This window comes from Schistocerca nitens, chromosome 2 (assembly GCF_023898315.1).
Source record: "Schistocerca nitens isolate TAMUIC-IGC-003100 chromosome 2, iqSchNite1.1, whole genome shotgun sequence".
Classification (NCBI taxonomy): domain Eukaryota; kingdom Metazoa; phylum Arthropoda; class Insecta; order Orthoptera; family Acrididae; genus Schistocerca; species Schistocerca nitens.
Window position 1 is genome coordinate 710,901,874 of NC_064615.1, and position 12,135 is coordinate 710,914,008.

Below are 12,135 nucleotides of genomic sequence, written 5' to 3' on the forward strand. Positions count from 1 at the left end.
AAAGATACGTCCAAACTTTCAGGAAACTTTCCACACACAAATAAAGAAAAGATGTTATGTGGACATATGCCAGGAAACGCTTAATTTCATAGTTAGAGCTCATTTTAGTTTCGTCAGTATGTACTGTACTTCCTCGATTCACCACCAGTTGGCCCAATTTCCATGTTAGAGCTCATTTTATTACTTCTCTTCAAATCACATTAATCATGGGATGGAACACACAGCAACAGAACGTACCAGCGTGACTTTAAACACTTTGTTACAGGAAATGTTCAAAATGTCCTCCGTTAGCGAGCATACATGCATCCACTCTCCGTCGCATGGAATCCCTGATGCGCTGATGCAGCCCTGGAGATTGGCGTATTGTATCACAGCCGTCCACAATACGAGCACGAAGAGTCTCTACATTTGGTACCGGGGTTGCGTAGACATGAGCTTTCAAATGCCCCCATAAATGAAAGTCAAGAGGGTTGAAGTCAGGAGAGCGTGAAGGCCATGGAATTGGTCCGCCTCTACCAATCCATCGGTCACCGAATCTGTTGTTGAGAAGCGTACGAACACTTCGACTGAAATGTGCAGGAGCTCCATCGTGTATGAACCATATGTTGTGTCGTACTTGTAAAGGCACATGTTCTAGCAGCACAGGTAGAGTATCTCGTATGAAATCATGATAACGTGCTCCATTGAGCGTAGGTGGAAGAACATGGGGCCCGATCAAGACATCACGAACAATGCCTGCCCAAACGTTCACAGAAAATCTGTGTTGATGACGTGATTGCACAATTGCGTGCGGATTCTCGTCAGCCCACATATGTTGATTGTGAAAATTTACAATTTGATCACGTTGGAATGAAGCCTCTTCCGTAAAGAGAAATGAGGATTGACACATTGTTGGATGAACCATTCGCAGAAGTGTACCCGTGGAGGCCAATCAGCTGCTGATAGTGCCTGCACACGCTGTACATGGTACGGAAACAACTGGTTCTCCCGTAGCACTCTCCATACAGTGACTTGGTCAACGTTACCTTGTACAGCAGCAACTTCTCTGACGCTGGCATTAGGGTTATCGTCAACTGCACGAAGAATTGCCTCGTCCATTGCAGGTGTCCTCGTCGTTCTAGGTCTTCCCCAGTCACGAGTCATAGGCTGGAATGTTCCGTACTCCCTAAGACGCCGATCAATTGCTTCGAACGTCTTCCTGTCGGGACACCTTCGTTCTGGAAATCTGTCTCGATACAAACGTACCGCGCCACGGCTATTGCCCCGTGCTAATCCATACATCAAATGGGCATCTGCCAACTCCGCATTTGTAAACATTGCACTGACTGCAAAACCACGTTCGTGATGAACACTAACCTGTTGATGCTACGTACTGATGTGCTTAATGCTAGTACTGTAGAGCAATGAGTCGCATGTCAACACAAGCACCGAAGTCAACATTACTTTCCTTCAATTGGGCCAAATGGCGGTGAATCGAGAATGTACAGTACATACTGACGAAACTAAAATGAGCTCTAACATGGAAATTAAGCGTTTCCGGACACATGTCCGCATAACATCTTTTCTTTATTTGTGTGTGAGGAATGTTTCCTGAAAGTTTGGCCGTACCTTTTTGTAACACCCTGTATAAACCTTCAGACTCGTTGAACGAATGCGTTTTTATCCTTTCGACCCCAACTAGCTCCATCCAGAATACCCACTATCATAGGAACAGAAGAGTGTAGCTCTGGTTGGTCTTACGACAAGTTGGGTTACATTGCAGTGCTAAGGCGTTAGATTGCAGCAGAAGTAAAGTCTAGCATCTAATAACGAAGACTTATATAGATTCAGCACTTGAGAGTTTGTGTGTGTGTGTGTGTGTGTGTATGTGTGTGTGTGTGTGTTTGTATGTATGGGTACAGCGTGTCTACGTGCATTATACGCATTGTATTGCTGTGACCACCCGATTGCTGTACTTACGTTGGGCAGCGGAAAGGGACACCGCCCGGCGCAGAAGTAGGCGTCAAAGGCCTCTGGAGCGATGATCCAGTCTGCCCAGCCGATGTCGGCGAAGTTGACTGCCATGCGGTGGCGGCGGCAAGTGGCGGTGCTGTTGCTCGCTACGGCCGACAAATCGCTGCCCGCCACGTTGTCCGTCCAGTCCGCCTCCTGCACAAACAGCACATAAGCAAAAGCTCTCTCTCCTATCGGCCGCACACTGTCAAATCATTAATTACACTTATTTCTATACATATTTAAAATACCACTTGTCATTGCTGTATGCTCCAGAAGATATAGGACGCAACCAGCATTCAAGATTGCCGAGTTGCCTATGACTAAGGCGCAGCTTAGTTAAGAGTAAGCTCCAAGGAGGGTGCACTCGACTATGTTATGCATCCACCTGACGTCAAACAAATAGTGCTCAAACAGACATGTATCTGTCAAACATGAATGCTCATATAAGTATACACAGCTCCACTCAGCAGTTAGTAACTACCTTAAGGATAAAATACTAGCGGTCGCCGTACTATTAGGCTATCCGATCGTGACTTATTGCAAGACCCAGACGTCCATATGTCGTCAGCCACGTGTCGACAACCTGAACTCCTAAAATTGTTATTCATATTACCATCCAGGGAAGGCATTTTAATTTAAAATCACTTACCAAGTGTATTTCATTCGGACTTTCACGAATATTCAGAGGAACAGTGCATCGTTACTCTGAACAGCACAGAGAAATGTTGCTTAGAATCGAAATGAAACTTATGTGTAACAATAGGAGGTATTTACGGGGTTTTCGAGAAAGTGCTCCTTTAATTCTGTTGCAGAGTGTATATAAGGGTTGCAGAGATGAATGGGGAATTGCTCTAGTGAGATGTGAATTACGGCACACTCAGTTCCCGACATATGATGAGTGTGTTCAACAGTTACTTGTCGCTGGCCTTGAGCAGTACGTAAAATGTGCTGGCGTATGCTGAAAGCATGTGGGATAGAGGTTACGACAGTATAGGCAGAAGTCAATGACAGTCGCTGGAAACGCGCCGCCAACGCCCTCTCGGCCACCAATATTTAGATAGCTGCTGCAGACTGGAGGGCCACTTAGTTAGAGCATGTTACACACAGTTAGTTCGAGTCAGTATGCCTTGTGAGTTCTAGCATGTCACCGATTTGGAGCTGCAGACTTAGCCTCTAACACAGAGACAGGCAGCATATAGCAACCTTGTAGTGCAAATAGCAGACTTTGTACTTCAACAGCAGTGAGGCTAAACTGGACTATATAGGAGAGCTTGTATCACAGCTCATGGAATCTTAAGTTAAGTAGCTCATTTTTATGTTAATAAAGAACCCAGTTAATAATTGTGTGCAGTTTGTCTTATAGAAAGAGGAAAGCAGCCACCAAACAACGTCCTCTCTTTGCTGCCATGGGATAGCTCTACAGAGACAATGAGACGATATAAAAGTAAGAGCTGCAAGTTCGTGTGGCGATGTGTGGGACAGCCTGTTAGAGCCTGGGTCTGAGCTACCTGCCAACGGAATTTATCATCGTGTGAAAATCGGTCACTGTTCTGGGTGTGCGGATGGTGACCGGGGTCATGGTCTGCGAGGAGGCCGTGCTGACGACGAATACGACACGTAGTGTGCGCTCTTGAGCGGCAGTGCACACGAAGAATATCGTGCTGGTGGTGCCTGACGAAACACCAGCAGTGCAGCCGCTAACATTCTGGTCATCATTCACTTCGAGCTGTGCTAGCAGTTGAAGGGCTCAGTATTTTTCTGTTTACTATTGCCCTGATGGCGGGGTGGTTTCAAGGCCTGACTGTTTGGCTGAAATATATTTGAGTTGTTGTGAATTAGAATCTGGGCGGCGGGGCAGTTGGGGTAGGGGTATTGTTATATTATTGTTGAGTTTAAATGGGTGATGGTATATGAACCGTGCGGGGCTCGTATTCGTGCCATGTCTCATTTGACATCCTATTTTTGCTGTACTACCACCTCGTTATGTTAATTTCAATTACTCGTGTCACCGAGTTGCCGCCTTGCCTGCCCATGAGTGGCAGTAGCGGCGCTTATCGATATAAGTCCTGGCGTATTATCTTTGCTGACTGCTATTACTTCCCTGTTTTTGTGTGTTCGGAGTGAGTCCGGATCTGCCAGGAAGTACGAACGCGCCTGTAGTGCAAAAAAATGGCTCTGACCACTATGGGACTTAACTTCTGAGGTCATCAGTCGCCTAGAACTTAGAACTACTTAAACCTAACTAACCTATGGACATCACACACATCCATGCCCGAGGCAGGATTCGAACCTGCGACGGTAGCGGTCGCGCGGTTCCAGACTGTAGCGCCTAGAACCGCTCGGCCACCCCGGCCGGCCCTGTAGTGCAGTTCGGACCTGGCAGTCGTAGAGCTGGGACGCTGCGGAAGTTGGTCGGGTTGGAGCAGTATTAAGGCTTAGATAGCCATGACTCGCCCGACCTTTTCCAGCACACATGACTCGAACTGGGGACGGTCTTGGTTGATCGTCGGTTGGTCGTCTTACCGGACGACGTGTATTTACTCGCCGGTCGCTTATTGGTTGGCGGTGTGTGTCTCAACTCGTGGTTTGGCCGTGTCATTGTTCTGTCACCGCTTTTAGCATTGGTTGCGTCCTTCGTCCTAGTGTTTGTGAAACTGTGTGAAGCTTGTGATGTCGACTGCTCAGTTATTTTCTGTCTCCGTACTGGTGTGCGAGGAGTCGGTCGGTTGGCGTGGAGCAGCGAGGATATCTCCGTGGGGCGTTGTTTGGCTGGGCCCGCTGGCGGTCTCTACGTAATGTCGGAGTTTGCACAGCTGTTACCATTGCTATGAGGTCTGTGGCTCACAGACCCTGGACACGAAAGTTGAGTTTGGATTTAATTTATCAGCAAGTCAAGACTGTTCACATTGTGCCTTCTGGTTCTCGTTGTTGGCTGTTGGGACATTCCCACGAGCAACAACGTGTGTGTTCGAGTTGTCCAAGGTTTAGTCACCGGCCAGTGGAGTCTAACTGCATTTGGTTATTTGCAATTGAAGTGCACCGCCGGAATTTTCTGCCTTGTGGCCGTTAACATTCCGGTTAGCTGCCCTGGCCGTTGACGTAAATTCAGCCAGTGTCCTTTCATCACCATGTTGTCGCTGTCCAGCACGGTGTGTAGTTTGACAGCATAATGTATGCTTGGTTGTAGGCGTCCATGCCTTTTTACGTTTGGCATTGAACTTCCGGTTGTGTGCTGGTCGAGTGGAGCGCAAGTTACCTTGTCGGTGGGTCCGTTGACTGTCTGTCGGTTGGGTCGTCGTCGGATCGAGAATGGTTGGACCGACTGCCTGTCTAACTTAAGTGATTGTTAGTATTGCAAGTGCTGGCCGACCCCCGAAATTTCTGAGTTCCCTTAGCTGCACTGCCTTTTCTTATTTTCTGTTGTGTGTATTTGTATGTCTCATAGCCGATGGTTTTGAATTGAAGTTGAATTTTTTTTAGTGGTGTTTTAAGTCTTGGGCCTTCAGCCGCTTTAAAATTAAAATTTCTTGCTTGTCAAGTGTTAGATTGTTTGGGCTTTCGGCCTGATTAAAATATTGTTTATAGATAAAGCCTTGAGCCTTCTGCCTACTACAAATTATTTTAGTTGTGTTTTAAGTCATGGGCCTTCAGCCGTTTTAAAATTAAAGTTCCTTGCTTGTTAAGTATTAGATTGTGTGGGGCCTTCAGCCTAATTTAAGATAGGGCTTTGTTGTTTAAATTTATTTTACCTTGAGTTTTAAGTCATGGCGCCTTCAGCAGTTTTTAAATTAAGGATTTTGGCCTTTGAGCATAACTGTTTGGGGCCTTCAGCCTAATTGAAGATAAGGCCTTCTGCCTTGTGTTTCTTTATTTAATTTTAAATGTTTTTTATTCCAGTATTTGATCACAGCATCAATTCTTTAGACGATGACGGGTTTCAGTCCGTAATGACCATCCTCAGATCTTTTTCACACCATCTTATTTAATTTTACCTTGAGTCGTAAATCATGGGCCTTCAGCCGTCTTTAAATTAAAGTTGTTGCATTTCAAGTGTTAGATTTTAGGCATTTAGCCAAATTGTAGAACTTACTTAAGATGAGACCTTCTGTCCTCTGAATATTCTCTTTGGAATCTGAATTTTGAGTTAATGGCTTTTAGCCCTTTTTTTAAAGTGGTTGTGCCCGTAAGACATAAGATAGTGTAGCGTATTCAACCGATTACTTAGTTCAAGAATTTGTACTGTAATGTTTGGTCAAATAAATAAAGTTACATGTGTTCGAGTGTAACTGACAGCCGGTCATTTTGACCCCTTTCCACAACTCCAACCACCTGTCCTGTCCTGCGGGTTTAGCAGGGCGTATCAGTATATCAAACCAGATGGCCTAATGTCTGGTTTTGTTATCTACATTCCAATATAGTGTCGATCTTTTTCCGTGTTGTTTAAGTTATCTATTACGTGCAGCCTGTAGTGGATTGGCAAATTAATATTAGCTTTACACGCTTTTGTGTCAGTTCCCATTCGCATTGTATTTGTGAATTGAATCCAAACTTGTGTCCAGCAAACCTATTTCATTATTGTCCCTTCTAGCATATATAGTTAATTAGGATAGGCTAGTTAATTTACGTTGTGCTCTCCTGTTCTTGTGAAGTTACTTTTATTTTAAGGGGCCGGAATTGTGCCGAGTTGGTATTTTATGTTACATGTAAAGTTCATACGTATTTGTTGTACTTGAGTACAAGTGATATTTCCTTGTGAGTTTATTATGCTCATTCGCTCCGATTTGCTGGATTGTATTATTAATAAACCTTTTAAATCTTGATCTATGTTTACACCCCCACAACTCCCAGCCACTTAGCATAGTCATCGTTTGCTGAGCCGCAATACGACGATGTAGGCCAGAAATGGGGAAATACACTGACATGACGACTTTCAGTTACTATGGCCCGGCCCCTGGGAGTGAGCGTCTCAGAAACGATTAAACTAATCGGCTGTTCGCGTGCTACTCCCGAGATCATCTACGAAGCTGTTGAAGGACGGGGAAATCGCGAGTGGGTGACAAGGTGTTAGATGTCCACGCCTCAACACAGAACGTGGGGACTTGCCCCCACTATAAAGCAGGACTGGCGGTGGCCTGTGACATATTCGACGACAGAGTACTACCCTAGTGTACGCACGTTTCGGAGAACACTGGGCTCCACAGTAGAGGGTCGCCACGTGACCCAGCCTATATCGTCAGTTACAACAGCAGTGGGGAGGCGATCATTGAGACTGGCCGTTGATCAATGGCAACACGTCACCTCTTTGGTCGAATCAAAAGTCTCTTGTTACACAGATCAATGGTTGTTTCTGGGTACGCCGACATCCAGGCGATCGGATAGCTGGAACATGGATCAGGTCACGGACACAGGCCAGAAGGACTAGTGTTATATTATGAGGGCTTATAGTGTGAGGGACATTCACTTGGGATCCCGTGTGACCTGTGGTATTACTCGAAGGCACCAAGACAGCTGTGGACTACGTGAACATTACTGCGGACAGCCTGCCTCTCTTAATGTTGGATGCCTTCCCCGACGGCATGCCATTTTCCAGCAAGATAAAAGCTCTTATCAAAAGGTTGGAAAGGTGCTACAGCATGATGGGGCACTGTCGTTCACGTATTCGCCATGAAATTAGCCTGATCTGAAACCGATGGAATGCATCTGGGACTCACCGGGCGCGAGCTCCGCGAACGCACCCCACCAGCCCGTATTTTACGGGAATCGTGGGACGTGTGCGAAGACATCTGGTGTCATTTACTTCCGGATTTTCACCGAGAACTTTTAGAAACCCATGCCCCACACAATCAGTGTTGTATTGCAATTCAAACACACTGTTAATAAAGTTTCAGTTTATTTATCAGTTCATAAGGAGCCCATGGGTCACTTTGGAGCGCTGTAGGCGGAGTACAACTGGTACCGTGGGATCTTGTGATCATTGGGCGTTGACTAAAATGGTGTCTGTGTATGTGTGTGTGTGTGTGTGAGAGAGAGAGAGAGAGAGAGAGAGTCAGTTAACTATATGGAATCATCGCAGTAAGACAGCCTGACGTGAATGGTGAAAAAAGGAGTTTTCGCGTTTGGAAGTGCACACGACAACACTAAAAATGAAGCTGCTCTATTTGTTGGCATATCAACTGAGCTTTCCAGCCTGTCTACAAGGAATGGTGTAGTACTTGCAGCTACGTAACCCGGCTTACGAACAGCGGCCGAAGAAACATCGTAACCGAAAGGGACTCAATAGCAACTGCTGCTAACGGTGGATGCACGTCACTCTCAGTTTATGTGAGAATATTGGGAACGGAACTGCAGGCAGTGGACAATTGGAGTTGACTACCCCGAAAAAGACGATTGCACACAGCGGTACATAAGGCAGCATGTGTTCGGTGGGCCAAACGTCACAGAAACTCGGTAGCAGGTGAATCAAGGCGCGCAGTGTTGTCCGGCGGGTCACGATTTGGCCCCCTCTCAAACTGTGCAAGACGTCGATTGCACCAAAGGCTCTATGAGGCTTTAACCGGGAACGTGTGGTGTGTGTCGTCAGTGTGTAGGTTGTTCTGTGATGGTTTTGGCTGTTCTCCATGGCACGACTTGGAGCGACTCATTCAGATTACTGTGACTGTGAACCAGCATGTTTCATTCAGTAGTGGGACCCAGTGTTGCTCTTCCCACCTCTTCTTCGTGGTGGTTATGGTGTGGACACTACCGTCTTCCAAGATGACAACAGCTGTGTTCACAGGGTACACGAGGAAGTTCCTGATTCCACGAAGGCGCAGGCACCCTATCACTGCTCGAATGACCCGCTAAACCTAAAGATATTAAACCTGTAGTAGGTGTCTGGAATCATTTGCAATAACAGGTGAAACCTAGCAATTGACCACCATGTCATTCGGTACATCTACAGGATAAAATCGTCTGCAAGTGTGTTCAGGTGGATTTGGGACTTCTGTAGAAACTTTTGGACTCTCTTCCTTGCTGATCGCATGCCATTACCAAGAGTAAGCTAGGGTTAGCATGATTTCTCATGACATTATTTTGTCCAGGTGTTTTTGACATACATATATATGATTTTCAGTTTTCTTTTCTGTGGCACATACTATTTCAGAAGTGAATAAAAAACGTTGTCCCTCGATTCTCAACAATTTTCGGAATGTTTCTCTTGGTTTTGAGGGTTCTGTCGAAATAACCTCTCTGGGATTCCACATGCACGGCTACCAACTAGCCCAGTACAGCCTCCTCTGCCTTTAGGTGTAGAGAGTGAAAAGAACAAAAAAATTAAATTCCAGGTAAATACAGGAAAATCCACCTGGACTTGAGATCTCTTACAGTCCACAACCGTTTATTTCACCTAATTAAAACACTAAAATACCTTGACCAAACACTCGATCAAAGCTAACATGAAATCCACACTTACTAATTAGCCAAACAAAGTCCACTATGAAAGAAAACTGACCAAAATGAAGACTAAACCACTCGACTACCATATATACCTACAAGACCTCATCCATCCCATTGTCGCCTTGCAGATGTCGTATGGATCTCCACTTCTCTCCCTCCCCCCCCCCCCCCCCACCGCTCCCCGAGTTGCACTATACACTCCAAATCTTTGAGCGTCATGAACCCAACGTAACTTTCCCTATCCTTCCCTCCCATTATTCTGAAGCAAATACACTCCTGGAAATGGAAAAAAGAACACATTGACACCGGTGTGTCAGACCCACCATACTTGCTCCGGACACTGCGAGAGGGCTGTACAAGCAATGATCACACGCACGGCACAGCGGACACACCAGGAACCGCGGTGTTGGCCGTCGAATGGCGCTAGCTGCGCAGCATTTGTGCACCGCCGCCGTCAGTGTCAGCCAGTTTGCCGTGGCATACGGAGCTCCATCGCAGTCTTTAACACTGGTAGCATGCCGCGACGGCGTGGACGTGAACCATATGTGCAGTTGACAGACTTTGAGCGAGGGCGTATAGTGGGCATGCGGGAGGCCGGGTGGACGTACCGCCGAATTGCTCAACACGTGGGGCGTGAGGTCTCCACAGTACATCGATGTTGTCGCCAGTGGTCGGCGGAAGGTGCACGTGCCCGTCGACCTGGGACCGGACCGCAGCGACGCACGGATGCACGCCAAGACCGTAGGATCCTACGCAGTGCCGTAGGGGACCGCACCGCCACTTCCCAGCAAATTAGGGACACTGTTGCTCCTGGGGTATCGGGGGGGACCATTCGCAACCGTCTCCATGAAGCTGGGCTACGGTCCCGCACACCGTTAGGCCGTCTTCCGCTCACGCCCCAACATCGTGCAGCCCGCCTCCAGTGATGTCGCGACAGGCGTGAATGGAGGGACGAACGGAGACGTGTCGTCTTCAGCGATGAGAGTCGCTTCTGCCTTGGTGCCAATGATGGTCGTATGCGTGTTTGGCGCCGTGCAGGTGAGCGCCACAATCGGGACTGCATACGACCGAGGCACACAGGGCCAACACCCGGCATCATGGTGTGGGGAGCGATCTCCTACACTGGCCGTACACCACTGGTGATCGTCGAGGGGACACTGAATAGTGCACGGTACATCCAAACCGTCATCGAACCCATCGTTCTACCATTCCTAGACCGGCAAGGGACCTTGCTGTTCCAACAGGACAATGCACGTCCGCATGTATCCCGTGCCACCCAACGTGCTCTAGAAGGTGTAAGTCAACTACCCTGGCCAGCAAGATCTCCGGATCTGTCCTCCATTGAGCATGTTTGGGACTGGATGAAGCGTCGTCTCACGCAGTCTGCACGTCCAGCACGAACGCTGGTCCAACTGAGGCGCCAGGTGGAAATGGCATGGCAAGCCGTTCCACAGGACTACATCCAGCATCTCTACGATCGTCTCCATGGGAGAATAGCAGCCTGCATTGCTGCGAAAGGTGGATATACACTGTACTAGTGCCGACATTGTGCATGCTCTGTTGCCTGTGTCTATGTGCCTGTGGTTCTGTCAGTGTGATCATGTGATGTATCTGACCCTAGGAATGTGTCAATAAAGTTTCCCCTTCCTGGGACAATGAATTCACGGTGTTCTTATTTCAATTTCCAGGAGTGTATCTGACCTTCAGCATCCAAGAGAGGAAAAGGAGAGAAAAGGTTTGAAACTATTTTTAAAATTTTGGAATTTTATTATAAATCTTAGTTCTGGTGTAGAAACTGTTTAAGAGCGCCACTTGCATGTGTTTCCGCTGCTTAACTGTATGTAGTGCTCTGTGTAATGCTCCAGTGTACACATACATGCTCAACGTCTTTTACTATGACAGATGATTTTCATTGGAGTATGTTTCGTGAAGCAAAATGTATGCAGTTGTGTAAGTGTGGTCCTATCGTTGCACCATCGCACCTGCTGTCATGACTAATCAGAGGTATTGTTTTGTATTTTAAAATTTTATTTGACTTACCACTACGTCATTTATTCTTTGTTTTTAAGCTTTGCTTATCAGTTCGTGTTCATTGTCTAGATACATGCCCCGGTTAGCTCGATCTGGATGTCTACCCCACGGCACAGTAGTTCTACAATTGGCTCTCAGTCCATGATTCCTAAAAAAGTACTGAGACATTACAGCCGTGCCTGAAAGGACCATACGTTAACTATTATTTTCCACTTGTACATTTTTGTAGATAATGTGATGATGCCCTACAAAGGCGAAACACAACAGTAAATGTATGTGGAGCCACGGCGACTCCAGTGTCGTGACCAGCTGCGCAAGGGTTTTTCGGTTGAGTATCCATGACGCAAACAGTCCGACCGTGGTGGTAACACGGATTCTCGATTGGGTTTAAATGCGGGAATTATGGTGGCCAGAGGAGTACGGTAAATTCATTTAAATGCTCCTCGCTCCATCCACGTGCACTGCAAGCTGTGTGACACGTTGCACTGTCCTGCTGCGTAACACATCATTAAAGAACTATTTTCGTAATCAGGACTGTTTTATTAAGGCGTAAACTTTACATGGTTGCTGTACCAGTCAGCTAGATGGAGAGGGAGATGGTTTTTAATTATATACGTAGTATTATGAAACCTTAGTGTATCTGGTGAGAAACTGAACTCACTGAACATGAACTTA

General features: G+C 46.8%; 1 protein-coding gene across 1 annotated transcript in view; it reads right to left on the minus strand.

Moving 5' to 3' along the window:
• LOC126235279 (uncharacterized) overlaps positions 1–12,135 on the minus strand; it is a 176,179-nt gene that overhangs the window by 75,505 nt on the left and 88,539 nt on the right. Inside the window, exon 7 of the mRNA XM_049944005.1 lies at positions 1,960–2,148. Coding sequence (XP_049799962.1) covers positions 1,960–2,148 — 189 coding nt within the window. The remainder of the gene's footprint in view (positions 1–1,959; positions 2,149–12,135) is intronic.